Consider the following 22,253-nt stretch of genomic DNA (forward strand, 5'->3'; position numbering starts at 1 on the left):
CTTTCCTTCACAGACACCGTAGCGGTTAAAGAGCCACGCGTTCAGTTTGTTCATCTGTTTTCATTTCTAATCTTTAAACTGTTTTAAGTTGCCAGGGTTGGTATGTAACGGAACACAAGTACTGGAAATAAGTATTCAGAATAGAGAAATGAAGTATCTGTATTCAGTCCAAATTACATTTTGTAAAGGTAGTATTCAGAATACAGTTACCTTTTACATTTTTAGGAGAATACTTTTAGAATACTTACTAAATTAAAAAAAAAGTATACAATTTTTAAAAACACCATTGATCCTTGTTAATTAACTATTTCAAAACCAACATATAGTGTGTAATTTCATACTCTAAAGAACAGCGTAAAACAGCTTCTTAACAAACACTGTTAACAAAAACTTAACAAAGTTCCAGCTAAAGCCTGAGTACACTGATAAATCAGTGTGTTATTAATCTGAGCTTTACTAAACTCTTTTAATGAATGTTTGAACTGAACAGTCTCCTCTGTAGTGGACAGGAGTGATAGCATCAGTATTGGAGTGGACTCGTGCATTTCATGGCAAGTTACATGTTATTAACTGAAAATCACAGAGCTACATACTTTATAGTCAAGTTTGCAAGATTTTGTTATTGGAATGTAATGAATTGTTTGCTCAGTTCATGAGGCCACAGTGGGTTTGTGGGATTATGGAATCAGCAGCGGACTGAAGCAGGCAATAAGAGCCAAAATAACATTAAGAATTTTGCAACTAAGTGAAATAAGTGAATTTTTTGTAAAACATATTAACAGAAGAACCAGTAACTGCAAGGAACAGTGTGAGTTAAATAAAAATTACAGTAGAATTTTTCCCCATGTGCCTTATCAATATGTATTCTAAATGTAGGTCTATTTTAAATGCACAAGCCCATTTCCAAAAAAGTTGGGACGCTGTGCAAAATGTAGATAAAAACAAAATGCAGTGATATGCAAATTCATTGAAAATAGTACAAAGACAACACATCAAATGTTGAAAGTGTTTTTTGAAAAATATTTGCCCCTTTTAAATTTGATGCCAACAACACATTCCAAAAAAGTTGGGACGGGGGCAACAAAAGGCTTGTAAAGTTGTGTAATGCTAAAAAAAAAACCTGGTGGTTAATTGGCAACAGGTCAGTAACATGATTGGGTATAAAAGAGCATCTCAGAGAGGCTGAGTTTATCAGAAGTAAAGACTGAGAAGGGTTCACCACTCTGTGAAAGACTGCACGATCGAACAGTGCAACAATTCAGGAATAACGTTTCTCAACGTAAAATAACAAAGAACTTTTGTTTTTCATCATCTATGGTACATAATAACATTAAAACATTCAGAGAATCTGGAGAAAACTCTGTATGCAAGGGACAAGGCCAAAAACCAGTATTTGCTGGCCGTGATCATTGGGCCCTCAGGCAGCAGTGCATTAAAACCAGACATGATTCTGTAGTGGAAATCACTGCATGGGTTCAGAAACACTTCTGAAAAACACTGTCTGTGAAAACTGATAAAATTCTGAAACGCAAAGAAGAAATCATATATAAACAGGATCCAGAAACGCTGCCACCTTCTCTGGGCCCGAGCTCATTTAAAATGGACTGAGGGGAAGTGGAAAAGTGTCCTGTGGGCTGATGAATCAACATTTGAAATTCTTTTTGGAAATCATGGACACTGTGTCCTCCAGGCTAAAGACCACTCAGCTTGTTATCGGTGCACTGTTCAAAAGCCAGTATTCATGATGGTATAGGAGTGCACTAGTGCACATGGCATGGGTGACGTGCACATCTGTGAAGGCACCATTAATGCTGAACGATATATTGGCAACATATGCTGCCATCTAGATGACGTCTTTTTCAGGGAAGGCCTTGATTGTTTCAGCAAGACAATGACAAACCTCATTCTGCATGTATTACAACAGCATTGCTCTGTATTAAAAGAGTCTGGGTGCTAAAGTGACCTGCCTGCACTCCAGACTTGTCACCACTGAAAACCTTTGGCACATTATAAGGTGAAAAATACAACAAATGAGCCCCTGAACTGTTGAGCAGCTGATTTGATATCAAACAAAAATGGGAAAACATTTCACTTTCAAAACTACAGAAATTGGTCTCCTCAGTTCCCAAACGCTTACAGAGTGTTGTTAAAAAAAGAAGTGATGAAACACAGCAGTAAACATGCCCCCGTCCCAACTTTTTTGGAACGTGTTGTTGGCATCAAATTCAAAATTGGCACATATTTTTCAAATGAGAAATAAAATTTCTCAGTTTCAACATTTGATATGTTGTCTTTGTAGTATTTTCCTTTAAAATTACGGTGCATATGATTTGTATATCATTGCATCCTATTTTTATTTACATTCTGCACAGCGTCCCAACTTTTTTGGAAATGGGGTTGTATTCTGAATACATTACTTTTTTATGTATTATAATGGAATACATTACTGAATATAATTAGCACAGTGTATTTAGTATTCAGCCATCACTAGTTTGTGTTTTGCCCAACTAAATGTAAAATTATAAACTTTGCTTTAGGGTGGATTTTGGAAAAATGTTGCAAAATTGCAACAAAGGGTTTCAAAAACCATTTCCTCATTGTGATTTTAGCAAAGTTTAATTTTGCCAGGTGTTAGTGAATATATAACACAGAGATATGTAAGCATACATTATTTTATACCTTATTGTTAAATTAATAACATATTTTAAATTATTGTCTTATATGTATTGTTTTTTGCTATACATATAAGAGGGAAACCTGCACTAAATGCTGCAATTTAATGCCAGGAGTGTTTAATCTTATCTGCAAAGAGCCAGTGTGGTTACAGGATTTCATTCTAGCACAGCAAGATCACACATGATCAACTGAGCCTGAGAACAACAGATTTAACAGGTGGAATCAGGTGTGCTTGTGCTTGTTTGGAATGAACATTTGCAGCTACAACAGACTGGACACCTTGGAGGTATTCCCTGTCCCATAGCACCAGACACAGTTCAGAACGGGCTTCATAATGAACTGGAGTGCTGAATCAGGTGTGTTGAATAGTTGAAAACGTCTGTAAGGCTGGAGTTGGAGCCCCTAAAGTAAAAGGGTCATTGTGTGAATAATGTATGTAAATAATTCGAAAAGTGGTGAAAACTGAGGCTCACAGTTGCATTTTTAATCACTGAACATGTTGGGAATTAAGTAAAAATTTCTCACCTCAAAAAGTAAAAGTAACTTTAACAAAACTTTAGTAAATGTACAAACAAGTCATGACAAAAAAATACTTAAATAGTATTACAGAACTGCAAATCCAGCATCTATCATCACAGAGACTGATTTTTGTTAGGCTGCCTAACAAACAGAAAATATATTACAGTTTTAAGATATAAGATTTAAGTTTTCATTAGTCCAGTTACTTTTGTTTTCTTAAAACGGGACTATATATAAAGCATGTGTGATTCAGTCATTATAAATGTAGGTACGCTCAAATTAAAGCTAAAATTCAGTGCTTTAACTGCATTGTTTCAAATCCAGTGAGATTAAGTACAAAAAAATTGTGCACTGTCCAATTACTACTACCAACGTTATATGCCTCCATGATTTGTTTGGTGTTGTGCTTAAGGTGAGGTGTTTAAAAAAATTTAATTAGTAAATTCAACCTACTGTTGGAGTATTTTGGAAAACAATTATCTCTAATTTTGGACCAGCCCCACCCACAATAATTCTGACACACCCAGGACTTTAGAATGTAGACTTTCATTGTCAGACCCCTTAGTTAAAGAGCTGGCTTATACGTACTCTCACAGTCAAATGTTCTTTTAAAGCACCATGTTTTGCTTATTGTGGTGCAAATACATCTGTTCCTCCATCATAACTGTGTGGCTATTAGAATTATATCTATGCATATTAAGATGAAAAAAACTCTTGTAGCTTTTGAAGTCTAGGGTTAGGGTTAGTAACACCAGTGCCTGCATTAACACACAACATCATCATCTGCTGGACAAAAAGGAACTGGACTTTCAAAAATGGAATTAATTACAGAAAAACTCATTAAAGTTTAAAATAGAGAAACTCTCTCTCTCTCTCTCTCTCTCTCTCTCTCTCTCTCTCTCTCTGTTGCTAATCAAACCACCACTTCTTACAAGATGCTGCCCCACAGTATTTTAACTAATGTAACAGGATACTGTACCATTTCTATTAGTCTGCCGATCATGAAACATTACCACAATGCAAAGGATAACTGGACTTTTTATATCATGCCAAAAAAGAAGAAAAATGACAGAAATGGAGATACAGTTTTGCGACAGCGGTGTATATGTTTATTATTTATGTTCATTTTATAAGAACCATACTGGGTGCCCAAAGGTTCTTCGAAAAACCTTTAGGTGCCTGGAGGAACCGCTTCTTTATTGAAGGTTCTTGGAGGAACCACCACCATATTTGAAATGTTCCTGAAACATGCACGGTTCCTAAAAGAGCCTTGATTTCAATGAAAATCCTTCAAAATTTCCCAGGGCAACATTATAATGTAACCTTGTTGTTGTGGTTGTTTTCTCAGCGGGCTGATGATTTTAAATGGTTTATAAGTGTAAGTTAACCTAAGTTGTTGTTTTTGTTTATTTTGCCAGTCCGAGCCAGAAAAATAACCACCAGGTTCGTGTTGGAAGCTCAGTGTGTTTAGAAGTTCATTAGCTAAAGATCCCTGATGTGCATCAGTCCTCCACTGGCTTATTAGCGCCAACTGGGCCGCGCGCGCGCGTGTGCGCGCGTCTCAGTCTCACGCTGTTCCCACCTCGCTCACTTTGTTCTGCACCGCAGGATGTTTTTCTCTCCGCGAGTCTGAGAAGTCGCGCGGGACTCACTTACTCGATGCTTTGAACAGCCGGATCAAAGTGGCACATTTGCTCCGCACGCGCTTTTTTAATTTCGCCTGACTGGTCTTTCTTTTCTCCCTGACTCATCTGACTCTTCGTTACCGCCATCATTATTCGCTTTTTTTACTTTAAGCCGTTTACAATTGGCTTCTTCTGCGCGCGGTGCATTCCTCCCGTCTCTGCTGCTGCTGCTGCTCATCGTTCCTCGTGCGTGGCAGTGAGTGTGTGTGTGCGTGTGTGTGTGTTGGGTGAGTTTATGACACGGTGGTCTCAAACAGCGGACTGATGGATTTGAAACGGACGCGCTTCTCCTTGTTTTGTGTGTCTGCGCGCTCCCGATGAGACGAGCTTCAGTTGAGAAACAAAGGCAGCGCGCGCCGCTCGTTGAGCTCTACTGCTGAAGATGTTTCTGCTTCAGAACCCGCTGTTTCTCTGATTTCGCAGTTTTGCACCACTGGAGTGTAAACTTGGTTTGTGGTACCCTCAACCCCCCACCTCCCCTCCAACACACACACCTCCGCGTGTTGCCCACCCCGGCCAACCTGCATCTCCTTCGTCTCGCTGACCCTCGAAGGCGCGCGGGATGAATTTTGAGCAGCTCTTGGCCACCGTGGGAGGCTTCGGCCGGTACCAGAAGACCCTGTACGTGTGGATTTGTCTCCCGCAGATCCTGCTGGCCTTTCACATGATGGCGAGTGTGTTCACGGGCGCCACGCCACCGCACCAGTGCCGGAGCGCGAGACCCGGAGTGCCGTACAGGAACCTGACGCGCGCGCACAAGCTCGAGCTCCAGCTCGCGAACTTTAGCGAACTGCTCTCCGCAGGCCACGTGGACTCGTGTAGCGTGAATTCAGCCGAGAACCAGAGTGTCCGCTTAGGGTGTGAGGGAGGGTGGGTGTACAACCACGACGTGTTCGAGACCACCACCGTCACCGAGGTAATTAGCTACTGCTATACACTGTACTTAAAGATGGTTCTTCAAGGGTTCTTTCGTAAAGGGAATGGTTCCATTTTGAACCACGAGTTCTGTATAGAGCCATTTCATGCATGGTTCGTCAGACTGATGGAGAACATGTTCTTTAGGATTCTATATAGCACCAAAAAGGGTTGTGCTATTGTTACAAGCTAGACATCATAACAATAGTAGAACATTTTTGGAGCTGTATAGAACCATTTTCAAAACGGTTCTACGTAGAACCATATACAACACGTTATCCATCTATCTGAAGAACCATTTCACCATGCAAAGAAGCATGAAATAGTTATTTATAGAACTCCTGGTTCTAAGTAGAGATATTGCCTTTACTAAAGAACCCTTGCAGAACCATCTTTTTAAAGTGTGAATGATCTAAAGGCAATTAGAAAATCCTTCATATTACACTAGAATGGGCCAGGACCACAGTGGGTCACTGTTAAAGTTCACTTTATCCCAGGGCTGGTCAGACTTTCTGTCTCTGGCAGCCAAAGTGTCATTTTTGTGGTGGGCTGAAAGAGGACCAAGAGACAAAACAGCAATCAAATAAAGGAGCTGTGTAGACTTTAAATCATATTTTAGAAATTTACATTATATTTCCTTACTGAAATGTTTAAAATGCATTTCAAAGGCAAATGTGCGTTATTTATATCATACAGATATGTTTGTTCTCTCATTCAGTGAGGCAGTGGAGTTAGTGTAACCTCCCTTAAATGGCCAGGGCCCACCTGCAGGCCCACAGTTTTATTATACAAGTCTATAACTTAGCTCAGCTAGTTTGCAGTGAAGTCCCTGTAGTTACTGAATAATTAGACTCAGTATGTAATAAGCCTGGGATTTTAAGGGGTTAAACCCCTTAAACTGAAGGCTTGTTATTCAGTTATCAATCTTACAACTCTGTTCAATTTTATAGAATAAAGCCAGCATATGCTGAAAAATGCAACCTACAACATAAACTTAAATATCAACATATATTTTTAGTTTGTAACTGCTTTGTGTGGTATTCAGTAGCTAACACATGCTGACCCATAAGCTGCTATGGATGGAGGCCACACTTTCTTTCAAAGTAAAATGAAAACACATGCTAGAGCTCATGCCAGTGAAATGCCTCAGAGTCTCTCTAACAGCTGGAGTCAACAGTAGGTGTTAAAGAGCGTGAGAATTTCACAGTGAAGTAAATGTATGTCAGCCTCTAATAAACCTGGGTAAAGGAATGAGCACATTTTACTTGAAATGAAATCAAGAACTAGGGCTTGGGTGAGTGATCGGACAAAAATAGTAGCATTCTTGAAGATATTTTCACAGTACACAATGTGCAGCACAATATTTTGTTTTTCTGAGAGTTGCAATAAGTTGGAACAAACAAGAATGAACCAGCCATGCCACATTTAAAAAGTCCTATGAACTGCGAATGCAGTGATTTTTGTTCCACTTTGTTTTAATACGGTAAATCCAGTAAAACAGGACTAGTTTGCTCTCTTTGTGTGGAAACATTTAGTTGGCCAGTATTCTTTGAGTACAGGTGATATCACAGTATGCTCAGAAAAGTATATTATATCAAGACTGTGTATAATTTCATTTGATTTATTTCAACCCAAAACTGACACGCATCTCTTAAACTCCCTTGGCTGACCAGGTTATAGGTCAGTATCACTTCACAGTACTGAGTTTTTAAAAGTCCACCACCACTCTGACTGCCCTCTTGTTCTCAAGAATACTGCATTTCAGACAATGCAGTCTTTGCACAAACACAGCAACAAATGCAAAGACTCTGTAGAAAGGAGCATTTGGAGTGCTGTTTTTGTGGATGGTCATGTTCAGAGTAAGTGTTAATTAGTTCTTCTTTTCCTCTGTTTGTGTGTAATTAATGTGTGTGTGTGCTCTTAGTGGGATCTTGTGTGTGAGAAGTCTAGTCTAAACAGCATTGGTTCCTCCATCTATATGCTTGGCTTACTGGTTGGAGCTGTTGTGTTTGGAGCTATGGCTGACAGGTATGTTTACATGTTGTTGTTTATATGTTTACATACATGTTTTGTATTGCATTTTGGAACTTCTGTTGGGTTTCATGCATTATTCAGTAACTACTATGAATTATTCAGGATCCACTATAAATCATTCCATAACTACTATGAATTATTTGGTATCTACTATAAATTATTCAGTAACAGTGAGTTATTATACTGTGAATTATTCAGTGTCTCCTATGAATCATTCAATAACTACAATTAATTATTTAATGTCTACAATGAATTATCCAGTGTCTTCTATGAATTATATTTGGTATCTATTATAAATTATTCAGTGTATGCTATGAATAACCTAGTAACTACAATGAATTATTCCATAACTATTGTTGTTTATTATTATTACTTTGAATTATTTGGTAAAAACTGTGTTAGGTATGTAGTTATGAGTGTGAGGAAAAGAGGTCGAAATTAAATCTTCAGAATTTGATGTGAATTATGCAGTATTTACATTTTGATAATTTTCTAAGTTTCCAAATTTCAGGGCACAATTTCTATTTATTTTAACAAAAAATGTGCCATAACATTTGCACAGGCATGTTTTTATGTTTTATCCAGTATGTTAAATTTGGCATATAAACCGTCTTTGTAGAGGATGTGGTAACTTATTTTCACATACAAAAACAACAAAACGTCATTTGACAAATTTTAATCTCCATAGAAAATCATTGCAAATACAATGGGACACTCTGGAGCAGCCAAGCCTGAGCCTAAGACCACCATGTCCAGTGCCATAGGTTAGAGGGGTATACAGCCCCCCAGCATTGGACTGTGGAGCAGTGGAACTGTTATCTGGAGTGATGGAGCTTTATCCAGTACATTCGGCTTGAGTTGGAGAGCTGTTTGTGATCCAGAGCTAATTATCCAACATCAACATCTGACTTCACTAGTGCACTTATGACTGAATGCAATCAAATTCTCACGGTAATGTTCCACTATCTAGTGTAAAGCCTTCCCAGAAGAGTAGAGGCTGTTACTGCAACAAAGGAGGAACAAACTTTGTTTAATACCCTTGATTTCAGAAGAAACATTGGATGAGCAGCTGTCTACAAGCTTTCTGACATACAGCGAATAATGTAAAAACATCCTAATGCATCTTAAGTTGAATCAGGTCTGTCATTGTGCAGCAGACATACACAGAAACTGCAGTGAAAGCAGTCCCCCAGAACTGGATGTAAGAAATAAACTCTCTCTCTTGCTCTCTCTCTCTCCCCTAGATATGGCAGGAGGTTTGCCTTGCTATTGTCTCTTGCCTTTCAGACAGTATTTGGTGTGACTGCTGCCTTCTCTCCAAACTTCCTGGTGTATGTGATTCTGCGCTTTCTCATAGGAACCACCATCTCCGGCGTCATCATCAATGCTTTTGTGCTGGGTAAGTCAGAATAATACAGCATAATTCCTCTCAAATTGCTGTTCGGACACTTGGCTGCTGGTTTAAAGGGCCTTTGTTTTTTTTTTTTACTTTGATTTTCCATGAAAACAAGTTATTTTCATCTGTTTTCTCAAGATCTTGTGATATTTATGTCATTATCACAGCAAAACGAATGTTGTTTTCTCTAGATCACGAGTTATTTATATCATTATCATGACATAATGGACATCGTTTTATTGAGATAAGATTTATGTCTTGATAATAGCATAAATATATTGACATTTGTTGCGTTGTGATAATGATATAAATAAGTTGAAATCTTGAGAAAGCAAATGAAAATAATTCGTTATCATGGAAAAACATAGAAAAAAATGTGAATGAATTTTAGGGCTTCCGTACAAAGTCAGTAATCACTATATTAATAAATCAGTTTGCAATGGATTGTATTTAAACATGACAACAGAATATGTTATACAAAGCATATATACCATTTTGAAGTAATGGCAAAATTATGTGAATTAGGCTGAGAAAAAGCAAATATTTTTCATTTAATTCCTAAGTATCATTAGGCTTAAGTACCAGGATACATAAAGCAAACATGAATGCATATTCTTTGTACTTGACTAGTTTGTGAAGTTTGACAGTGCAAGCCTACAACCAACCAAAGCAACATAAAATCCACTGTTGTTGAGTATACAGCAAAATATAAACTTGACTTCACTGCTTTTTTTGATGGGTCTCAGTCCTAGACACTTCTGGAACAGCGTGCAGATCCTTAAAACAGTGAAATCAGTGTTATCATGACATTGAAACATGTATACATGAATAATTAGCAGTAACAAACATCTCTCCTGTGTGTCAGTCCTAAACCTCCTGTAGTCAGCCCTTTCCCCTCCTCATTCCCATCCAAACCCCTGGTTGACAATCCTCCCCAAATGCTCTGCAGGCACTGAATGGACGTCCACAAAGAGGCGCATGCTGGCCGGAATCTTCACTGATTATTTCTTTGGATTTGGCTACATGCTGCTGGCAGGCGTCGCTTACCTCATTCGAGACTGGAGGAAGCTGCAGCTCGCTATTTCAGTTCCAGGATTTCTTTTTATTTTCTACATCTGGTAAGAGAATGCACAACAAACACGCACACACACACACACCATGCCGTTTTAGCAGGCTAAATGATCACCTTCATTACTTTCTCAGCATTTGATATTGCTCAGCACAAGCATCAGACTCAGGCAGGAAGAGTGGTTTTCAGGATTTGCTGCAGACTGAACAAGTCAGCACAATGGCTCTGACCTCGAAGAACATTTTTCAGATCAGTTCCAGACTTACATTTTTCACCAAACCAATCCTTTAAGTCTGTCTAGCTTGTTGTTTTTTTATGTAAGTCAAGCTAACAATCATTTGCCTATCTACAGCTACGAATAGCTGTGTTTTAAAAGGAAATGTGTAATTTCAGTAAGCCTCTGATGAAGAACTGGATGTCAAAAATGGCATGTGGATTGTGGATATAGTCAGGTCCATAAATATTTGGACACAGACAATTTTATTTTACCTGTCTACCACAACATATTGGAGTTGAAATTAGAGAATGAATATGAGCGTAAAATGCAGACTTTCAGCTTTGAGAGTATTTACATTTTTTGTGACTCAAAAGTAATTGGACAAACTACCGTTATCATAAATTAAATTGTCATTGTTAATACTTGGTTGCAAATCCTTTCCAGTCAATGACTGCCTGAAGTCTGGAACCCACAGATATCACCTGACACTGAGTTTGTCCCCTGGTGATGCTCTGCCAGACCTTTACTGAGGCAGTCTTCAGTTCCTGCATGTTCTTACAGTGTTTCTACCTTTGGTTTTGCCTTCAGTAAGTGAAGTCAATGCTCATTTAGGTTAAGGTCAGGTGGCAAAATGGCAGAACATTTCTTTCCCCTAAAAAGCCTTGGGTTGCTTTAATAATATGCTTTGGGTAACTGTCCATCTGCACTGTGAGGAGCCATCTAATGAGTTTTAAATAATTTGGCCAAATCTGAGCAGATAATATAGCCCAATACACTTCAGAATTCATCCTGCTGCTTTTGTCAGTAGTCACACCATTGTTAAATACCAGGGAAACAATTCCCTTGGAAGCTATACATGCCCAAGCCATAACTCCACCATGCTTGACAGATGAGGTGGTATGTTTTGATAATGTCCAGTTTCTTCCCTTCTCCATACTCTTCTCTTCTTATCATTCTGGTACAAGTTGATCTTTTTCGCACCTGTACATAAGATGTAATTCAAACTGTACAGGGTTTTTTAAATTTGTTTATTTATTTTGTTTGCAAACTCTAATCTAGTGCATTTTTTGGTGAATTCTCTATATTTACTCTGGTGAAGTATTCTCTTTATGGTTGACTTTGATACAGATACACCTACCTCCTAGAGGGTGTAACTGTTGTGAAAGGGAAAGAATTTTTATGTTACCCACCACAGTTGTTTTCCATGGTATTCTGGGCCTTCAGGGGTTACTGAGCTCATAAGTATGTTTTTTGTTTTTAGGATTGACCTGAATGATTTGGCCACACCTAATTTTTTTATTTCTCTGATGGGTTTGATTTGGTTTTTCAGCCTAATAATGACTTACTTCACTGACTGTGAACACCAACAGATTCCAATGGCAAATGCCACACTTGAAATCAAAGACATTTTATCTGCTTACTTGTAAGTGATATGATGAGGGGATAACACACACGGCCTTGGAACAGCTGAGCTGCCAATTGTACAATGACTTTTGAATGTTAAAAACGGTTATAATTCTCACATCATTCACTCAATTTGAATGTAAATACCCTCAAATAACAGCAGAAAGACTTCAAGCTCATATTCATTATTTATTTTCAGCTCTAATATGCTGCTAAACTAACAGCTTTGTCTACATCCAAATATTTGTGGACCTGACTGGATAAGGTCCCGTCCCAAATTCTGTGTCCAAACACATAAAAATTAACATCCGACGTCATTAAGTGGCACTGCTACGAGAAACATGAGGACATTCCTAAAGGGTGCTGATTGTAGCAGTTAAACATAAATGATAAAAAAGAAATAATTGAATTGTTTGATGATGCAGAGATCTGGCATTAATGCAGCTGGCCACAGAAGCTGGCCAATTGGCTACAGCACAAGGTTCATAAACAGAACTGCTTAAGTCTCCCTTTCAGTCTCCCTCCCTATATCACTCCTGCTTTATGTCCTTCACTTTCTTTATACAGACTATTCTAAATCTCTTCTTTTGTCCCTCTCTCACTCGCTGCTTTAGGGTTCTTCCTCATTCAGCCCGTTGGCTGCTGGTAAATGACAGAAAAGAGGAGGCTCTCGTTCTTCTGCGCAAAGCAGCTATGGTCAATGGTCGTCCCTTCCCTACTACAGTGCAGGTATAGCACTATCTCTCTCTGTCTCTCCCTCTCTCTCTCTTGTTCTCTCATAGGTAAAGATGTTTAGCACTCATAGTAAAACTCTGCTAGCTCAATAGCTTCATTAGCATCACCATGACAACAGGCACCACCCCCTCCAGGCACTCAGCCAATCAGGCAGTCATTGTGCAGGAGTTCCCTCTGAAAGTGACTGACTAAAGCTCATAGTTTACATTGCCACGGCAACATGGAGATGACTCCTCCACATTAGGGCATTGGGTTCAAGTTGTCTCCCACAGGTCCACGTTCATGTGTCATGATGTTTGTACTGGTTGATGTTGTTATTGTTAACTCTGTTCTGTTCTGTCACGTTATTGTCAGTTATTTTCACTAATACTGTGCAAACTAGCTATGCAGATTTATCAGGTTATTCTGTCAGAAACTGTGTCTCAGTCAACAATTTTTTTAATTAATTATTTTGATTTAACAAATGTTGTATCAAAACATCAGCTTCAACTTTTGGAACATAAAACTTAATCAAATAAAATGAGAAATCAAATAAATTCATTATAAATTGAACTGTAGATTCACTGAAAAAAAAAATTCTATGATTTTTCCTTCTTTTCTATTTCTGGTAGTGGTATGTCAAAGTAACGAGTTGGTATCTCAAAATAATGACCATTTTCTCAAAATAATGATTTATTTTCTCAAACCTTTGACTTAAATTCTTGAAATAATTCTTTATTATCATAATTATAACTTTTTTAATTTTTAGACTGTCTTTTAAATTTTTACTTATTTTCATTTTTTTATTTAACTCATTTCAAAGAAGCGTCTCAAAAGCTTAAAAAATATCATTTCAGGATGCTAAGTCAGTATTAAAATAAAAGTCAATCTTTTGAGATATTAAGTGAGAAAATGAATAATTATTTGGAGATGTAAGTGAATATTTTGACGTACTGCTGTCAGAAACAGAGAGGATTAATAACACAAGTCATATTTTTTCTCCTCTACCTGGAGGGAATGGGCTTCCATAGATTACACACTGGTTTTAACACAAATTAACCAAAATGTGTTGCTGTTAAGTAGATACACAGGTGTGAAAAACACACGTGATGTTTTTAGGATGTTTTCGGCTCTGTTACAGGTGGACATGTGTGATGCGATGCAGGGGCGGGGTCAGCACTCTGCTGCAGATCTCCTCCGTACTCCACAGATGAGGAAGAGAGCCCTCATCCTCTTCTACATCTGGTGAGAATGCAGTGTGCTCAAAACACAGCTGGTTCTGTGTGCCAGTGCTGAGGAACCCGTACACTGCAAATTTTTGTGTTTTCCCTCATTCAACACATCTCAGATCATCCAGTTATTAATTATTTGTGAAAGGTGTGTTAGAGCTGCTTTCGCCTAATGAGCGCTGGGATAGACTCCAGCAAACCCTTCGCGTGTGTGTGTGCATGTGTGTGTGTATGTATGTGTGTTATAGCAGGAAGCACACACACTACCACTCAAAAGTCTGAAATCGCTTGTCATATTTACAACTGCTATTTTATTATACAATAATCACAATAAATTAGACACCACATTTTTTTTTATTTTGCATCATGACATCAGGAATAATAATTGATAATTACATAATAAATAAAGGAATAACTGGAAACATCATAAAATGACGAATAATAAAATATGTAATTAAGTTATTTAAGTTTTATATGTAATCATCTATGTTTTCATAATGTAATTATCTAAGCTAAGGTTACACACTATAACCACTTATGGACATTCAATTTATAATAACTTCATTCTTGATCTTTCTCTGTCATTTGCGAATCATATACAGCTCAGTTCATCGCTATGAATACACCTAAAATTCTTCCTTTCGTACTTTCTTTCTTTCTTTCTTCGATTCTTTCTTTTTAGCAGCTTTTTAGCTTTCTACTAATTATTTAAATCCTTTGAAGTTGTGCCATCATTTTATACATTTATGTAACCGTGGTGCTTTTATATTATTGAAAACATTGATTACAGACTGTTGAACAGTATTGTAAACGCATAAATGTTTTCATTAAAGACAAATGTCACCAACTTTCCAAATTTCTTCATAATATAAATGGTTAAAATGTACACAAAGTCATTTAGAGTTGTTCTAGAGAGTTGCTCCGTTCTAGACAAACTTACAGAGTCAGAATTGTGCACAGTGGTGGCGATAGGAACCAGATACCTGAAGGGTTCAATGCTTCTAAAAACTATATCACAGAAAGTTATTACATGAAATGGTTATGAATACACTGCTTGATACCTGACACTTTGTTTTAGGACAGTTTTAAGGTGAGGTTTACATACATGAAGAACATTGTAAGGCAAAAAAAAAAGAAAAAGAAAACAGATTTTCGGGGGTTTACCACTATTTTAACATTATCAACATTACATATAAAAACTCAGAAGACATTTGTAGGCTAACGGGCCATTTTGGATAGCAAATAAAATGGTTATTTTTGCTTTGTAGTTTCTCCAGCGTGCACCATTTCACATTAGAACTCTTAATGCCTTTTTTTGTCTCAGTGATTGAATTATGCAGAACATTAAGCAGAACATTTGAAAAATCTGTGGAATTTCCCTTTAACCTCAAGACAATCTAGCATTTTTTATCATCTGAAGTATCCTTTATGTTTCCTGTACTATTTTGTAGAACAAGTGTGATGGAATGGCTCAACCTAAAAATGAATAAATGATTAGATCTCCCATTTTCTCTTTGTCTGTCTCTGTAGGTTTGTGAATGTGTTGGTGTATTATGGTCTGTCTCTGGGTGTATCTGATCTGGGCACAAATCTTTACCTGACTCAGTTTTTGTTTGGACTGGTGGAGATTCCTGCAAGGTCACTGGTGTTGATCCTCCTGCCCTGCAGCCGGCGACTCCCACTGAGTGTTTTCCTCTTGATCGGGGGCGGAGCGTGCCTCCTCATGCTCGCTGTCCCAGCAGGTGATCACACAGCTGCAGCGAGTTTATCTCTGCCACAGGAAGCACTCTTCTTCTCTCTTCTCTTGTTTCGTAGACTGATCTTCTCTCTCTTTTTCTCTCTCTCTTCTTCTCTCAGATCTTCTTAATATACAGACTGCTCTGGCTATGACTGGAAAATTTGGAATCACAGCTTCTTTTGCTATCATCTACATTTATTCAGCTGAGCTGTTCCCAACTGTGCTCAGGTATTTATTTACACATATTAGTCCAAAACATTTCCCAGAAAAATGTTGATACCTGACAATTTGTTTGAACAGTGTAAAAATGCTCTGATCTGGCGCTGGAGATTCAGCTGCATCGACTTCGACAGTCTCCCATACGGAAGAAGACAGAACCCAGAAGAAGAGGGACAGTGGAAGACAGAACCTGGAAGAAGAGGGACTGAAGAAGAGAGAACTCAGATGATGAAGGACTAGATGAGGCATAGAACCCAGATGATGAAGGACTGAAGGAGACAGAGAACCCAGATGATGAAGGACTGAAGGAGACATAGAACCCAGATGATGGAGGACTGAAGGAGACAGAGAACCCAGATGATGAAGGACTGAAGGAGACATAGAACTCAGATGATGAAGGACTGAAGGAGACAGAGAACTTAGATGATGAGGGACTAGATGAGGCATAAAACCCAGATGATGAAGGACTGAAGGAGACAGAGTACCCAGATGATGAAGGACTAAAGGAGACAGAGAACCCAGATGATGAAGGACTGAAGGAGACAGAGAACCCAGATGATGAAGGACTAAAGGAGACAGAGAACTCAGATGATGAAGGACTGAAGGAGACATAGAACTCAGATGATGAATTTCTGACAGAGAACCTAGATAATGAGGGAACGAGAGGGAAAGAGAACCCAGATGATAAGGGACTAAGGGAGACAGAGAAGTCAGATGATGGAGGACTGAAGGAGACAGAGAACTGAAAAATGATGAGGGACTGAGATAAGACATAGAACTCAGATGATAAGAGACTGAGAAAGACAGAGAACCCAGATGATGAGGGACTGAAGGAGACAGAGAACCCAGATGATGAAGGACTAAAGGAGACAGAGAACCCAGATGATGAAGGACTGAAGGAGACATAGAACTCAGATGATGAGGGACTAGATGAGGCATAAAACCCAGATGATGAGGGACTAAAGGAGACAGAGAACCCAGATGATGAAGGACTGAAGGAGACATAGAACTCAGATGATGAGGGACTAGATGAGGCATAAAACCCAGATGATGAAGGACTGAAGGAGACAGACAACCCAGATGATGAGGGACTGAAGAAGACATAGAACCCAGATGATGAGAGATGGGAGACTGAGAACCCAGGTGATGAGGGACTGAAGAAGAAGTGGAAACCAGAAGATGATGGACTCAGGGAGACATAAAACTCAGATGATGAGGGACTGAAGGAACCATAGAACCCAGACAATGAGGGACTAAATGGGACAGAGAACCCAGATGATGAGAGACTGAGAGACAATCAAACTGAATGAGGAAATTAGAGATTTCATGATGTATTGAATAATCAAACTGAATTATATGTGAAGTTACTTCTAACTTATAGCTTCTCATAACACAAAAACGTGCATCACATAGTACACAACACTTCTACACAGTAGTTGTTTTAAGTTTAAATGTAATATTACATCTAGATGACAAGTCTGTAAAGGTTCTGTTATTTTCCCCCACAGACAGACAGGCATTGGTGTGTCCTCCATGTTTGCGCGAATGGGTGGAGTTTTAGCTCCAATGATAAATCTGCTTGGAAGGCAAAACCCGGTTGTGCCGGTGCTGATATTTGGCTCCACCCCCCTTTTGGGTGCAGCTCTTGCTTTGGCCTTGCCTGAGACAGCCAATAAACCACTGCCAGATACCATTCAAGATGCAGAACGGTAGGCAGATACACACATAACTAACCTGACTAAACAGCATAGAACTGCACAGAGCTCAAAAAATACAGTTTCAAACTCATCCACATCATAATCACACCCCTGCTTATAAAGCACATACAAGCACATACATACAGTACAAGCTATTGATAGATGATACCTTTAATGCTGAGTAGGACAGTATCAGTATCCTGATACCAATCCCTTCATTTATTTAATTTACAGTCCAAATGGCCATTAATCCCTTAAATGGCCAGGGACTATCAGCGTGCCCAAAGTTTTATTACACACTTCTATAACCCAGAAATAGCTCAGCCAGTTTGCATTGAAGTTCCTGTAGTTACTGAATAATAGGTCTTAGAAAGTAATAAGCCTGGGATTTCATTTATCAGTCCCAAACAGAAGGTTCTCAACAACCTCTCTGCAGGACTGTATGAATCTGTATGAATATTTTTCCACATTTCTCCAAATTGGTTGCATTTTCTGCTTCTCATGATCCAAATAATCACAAACACATTCAGTGATGCTGAGGTCTGGAGGTGGTCAGTCCACTGTTCTGAGAGCACCAGCAGCTTGTTTGTTTAAATGGCAGATTTTCTTCTTTTTTGTCTGTTTCCTTTTCTCAGTAAGGGCTTCTTGACAGCTGCACATCCTTTCAGACTCATAGCACTAAGTTTCTTCTCACAGTGAAAGGATGGACAGAAACACATGGATTTTTCACATTTAAAGGAAGAGTAGAGCTTGGTTTTCTCCTCTGTCTGAAAGATGAAAGCTTTAAGTGCTGTTTATCTGATGATGACAGTGTTGGTGGTCCACCAGGTCTTGCATGATTTATAGGAGTCCTGTGTTTTTTTTTATTTCCTATACATGAAAGTCTTGGCTATCCAATCTAAGCCAATATGTATTTGTTCATTAATGTACTATTATAAAATTGTGTTCACCAGGAAAAAAAGCGTCTGTTTCAAGAAAATATGGACATAACATTTTTAAAATAGTCTAATATTTGGCTAATATATAAAATTTAATTACTAGATAAAGAGAGCACATTATTGATATTTTATATAAAGATTGGTTCTCAAAAGGAGAGAACCAATTTAAGCATTGTATCTTTTCCTGTGCAGGTTTACTATCCAGAAATATGACCGGGATCTCCCTGCAGACTCCATCCAGTCACCAGGCAGCACAGAGGGCCAAGAGCTGCAGCGCCTAACAAACGAGTCTCCATAGACACACATACAGGTGCTTGCATGCAAAAACACACAAAAACAACCAGGAAAGACTTCCCACATATCAGTAATGGTATGAGTCTGTGAATCTGCAGGTGGACTGGACTTCTTCAAAAATTATCAAATGTTTGAAAATGTTGAATTTTGTACTGGATTTTTAATAAGTTAGTTTTTGGTCAGAACGTTTTATAGTTTCACACAGAGAAAAGCAGCTGTGTCACCAAAGGTTTTAAACGATAGGTGGCAATGGCTCAGGAAACGGCGTGTCTACTCTTTTCATCCACACTGTTAATCAAACCAATCTATGCAACAGGAAGACCTTTCACTCGTAAAATCTTATACATACACTTTAGTTAGCAGACTAAGCAGAGTCAGTGTCAGTATCATCTGTGATTTTTTTATATTGATCATAAACTAGATGTGTTCTTTGTGAAATCATTTTGCATGTCTGTAACTGTAACTGCTACTACTATGTTTAAAATGTATATTTTAACATCGACATTATATAGTCATGACTAAGTTAACTGTAGATGTATTTGATTTTGGGGAAGAGGGTACATTTTCCTTTGTGGGCAGGTTTCTCACAACAACAAGTGGTGAGGTTCCTGCCTTTTAAGTACAGATGTGAAGGGCCCGTATCATAGAAAACCACATTTACCTCACGTTTTTTACATAATAAAAGTTGCTGTAGTATGTATATTTAAACACTGTTAACATTTTAAAACGTACTACTCAGTCCATGCAGTGTATATATGGCATGTTTTAAATCTATATGTGAAACCAACTTATTTACTTACAGTACAGTGCCAAACTTTAAGGCATGTGAGAAAATCAAACTAACAGAGCTATTTGTCTGGTCAGCAAGTGTTTAGTTGCTCAGAAAAATACTAATATTAGAATAAATACAAATGTCATTAATACCATAAGAAGTGATTCCCTGTACATCAATATTTTTGTTTAACCATTTCCAAACTCAAGGAACCCCAGTATTAATTGTAGTTCATCCAACACCTGGTTTATCTAATGAGTGCTGCTGATGGAATTTGGGGCATCCAGGAGCAATGTGGAGTTTGTTTTTCAGATTAGCTCACAAGATATCAATGACATTTTTGAAAATAATGTCTTGTTACTTTTTACTTGTTTTTACTGTACCTTTTACTGTTCTTTTGCATTTATTCTAATGTTATATGGTGTTTTACAAGCAAAAACAGATTTACCGCAAAGAGAAATGGTTTTAAATAATGTGAATAGGTAGTTAAAACCTTTGCACAGTGCTGTATATCTGCCTGTTCAACCTATAGCAGTTTAGCCCCACCTATTGAAGACTGAAGATATAAGGAGTGTTTCATCCTGGACTGCTTTTTGAATGAGGCCCTATGCAGGATAACCAATCAGAACAAAGGTCATGAAGATATAAGGAGTGTTTCATCCTGGACTGCTTTTTGAATGAGGCCCTATGCAGGATAACCAATCAGAACAAAGGTCATTTACATATATCAGTCTTAAAGGCACAGTAACATTTAATTCTAAGGGATAAAGAGAGATTGGAAAATGATCATATACAAACAAATTATGACTGTTTTTGGTACATGAACCGACACAAATCTTTTTTTCATTTTTTCTATGACCAAATGAAAGAAATATGGAGGACATGGGCCTTTTAAAAAATACAGGGCAAATAGAGAGTTTGAATAGGAGAAAAAATGAGTCAAGGCAAGAGATAAAAATGATTCTTCAACGAATCGCCCTTACTAATGAGAGTACCAGACTATAGATTATTTTCCATGAAAGAGTCATGAGCCGTCATGCACTCTTCTTGTGTTCATGACCATATGAGAGTTCTGAGTGTATAATTTCTGGTGATCTCATTAAAACATGGAATAGGCAGAAATCATTATGGTAGAGCACACTTACCATGAGTGCTGACCATGATTCTTGTGACAAACAAATGCTTGTGACACTGTTATTAGGGTTGTGTTTGAGTTTTAGTTGCTGGGCATGGAGCCTTGAGAGTTGATTATTTACAGCTGCCCACATCATGACCTTCTTGACTGCACCAAGCAGGCCATTACTCAAGGGAGTTAACCAGTGCCTTTTCTATAACCAAGTCCCTTGAGGGAGTCTTCAAGAAGCTCCTGGTACAAACAATCCTAAAGATTTGACAGACATTTTACAGACATTTTTTTTGACAGACTGTTTACATGAAATTGATGATATGGGTTACCAAAGAGAACATTTTTTATTGTGAACAATTGGTTCTTGTAGTTACCCATAGTTATATTTCTGGATGTCAGGAGGGAAAGGTCCTCAGTTTTGTGTTTTAATGTTTTGAAAACAATGTCAGGGCAGCCATTTTATTGTGTGAAACCTCAGATTGGAACTTTGACCATTTTTATGTCCTTGTTCCTCAGTCTTACAGGATTCCACAGTGTTTGGGAATGAAATTTGGTATGTAGCTATGGTAATGTATGTTTCATTGTACACATTTATTAAAACAATAACCAAACAGTGACTTGTTTGTGTAAGAGTGAAATGTCTCCTTGCAGTTGATCTCCCTAGCCTAATCCTGATTCAGCCTGTAGAAAGATTCGTCCTACCAAGTACCTACACATCAGATGTTTTCCTGAATCTCTTATAACTGAATTTCCTGAAGAATTAGCTACACACAGACTAGATTTATCAGTAAAACTGAGTACCTGTTGGACACAGTCCCTAGTTGTTTAGGAACAGAAATCTAGATAAAACCTCCACTGAGTGACCACGTACATGCAGTGTTGGGTGGCAACAATATGGTGTACAGCAGTCGGCCATAATATTAAAACCACCTCATTTCTACACTCTTTGTCCATTTTACCAGCTACACTTATCACATAGGTGCATGTTGTAGTTCTACAATTACAGACTATAGTCCATCTGTTTCTCCGCATACTTTGTTAGACCTCTTTCACCCTGTTCTTGAATGGCCAGGACCCCCACAGAGCAGGAATTTTAGGGTGGTAGATCATTCTCAGCACTGCAGTGACGGTGATGTGGTGGTATTAGTGGGTGGTGTGTTGGTACGATGCTTTAATGAAATTCAAATACGTTATCAACAACTTAATTATCTTTCATCAACCTTTCACAGTACTATCCCATTATAACTGAAACTGTTCAATAAAACAAAGAGGGGAGGCAGATAATACTGTACCTCAGACCTACGACCTATCTAAGCCTTTTAAGATGTGGATTTCAAGTAATTTTCAGGTCAAAGGGGTGAAGTACAGAAGACAGAAGAATAAAGGAGACTTCTAAGAGTTTTGAGACGCACCTCTAGTTGCCCCCTTGGTCAAGGTTCCCAGACTGGGCATAGTTAGGCAGCAAAATGTCAAAACTTCCCCTGCATGATAAATAAAGTACAGTATAAGAAGCATCTTTCTTAAAAAATTATATTTATTGTCTAATCAGAAAAAACTCCCATTGTATCCCACTCCAGCATCCAGAATAATCCCAAGTAGTGGCAAGTTTCT

At 38.2% G+C, this 22,253-nt stretch overlaps 1 protein-coding gene across 1 annotated transcript; it reads left to right on the plus strand.

Moving 5' to 3' along the window:
• The first annotated feature begins 5,442 nt into the window (after positions 1–5,442).
• On the plus strand, positions 5,443–19,679 carry si:dkey-166k12.1 (organic cation transporter protein). The gene is made up of 10 exons (XM_036565664.1): positions 5,443–5,796; positions 7,720–7,823; positions 9,074–9,228; positions 10,175–10,343; positions 12,530–12,644; positions 13,771–13,874; positions 15,389–15,600; positions 15,716–15,824; positions 17,324–17,524; positions 18,643–19,679. The coding sequence occupies exons 1-10, from the start codon at positions 5,443–5,445 to the stop codon at positions 18,746–18,748; spliced, it is 1,629 nt and encodes a 542-aa protein (XP_036421557.1). The 3' UTR covers positions 18,749–19,679.
• Positions 19,680–22,253: the final 2,574 nt, after the last annotated feature.

Source organism: Colossoma macropomum, unplaced genomic scaffold, assembly GCF_904425465.1.
Source record: "Colossoma macropomum unplaced genomic scaffold, Colossoma_macropomum, whole genome shotgun sequence".
In the NCBI taxonomy this organism is placed as follows: Eukaryota; Metazoa; Chordata; class Actinopteri; order Characiformes; family Serrasalmidae; genus Colossoma; species Colossoma macropomum.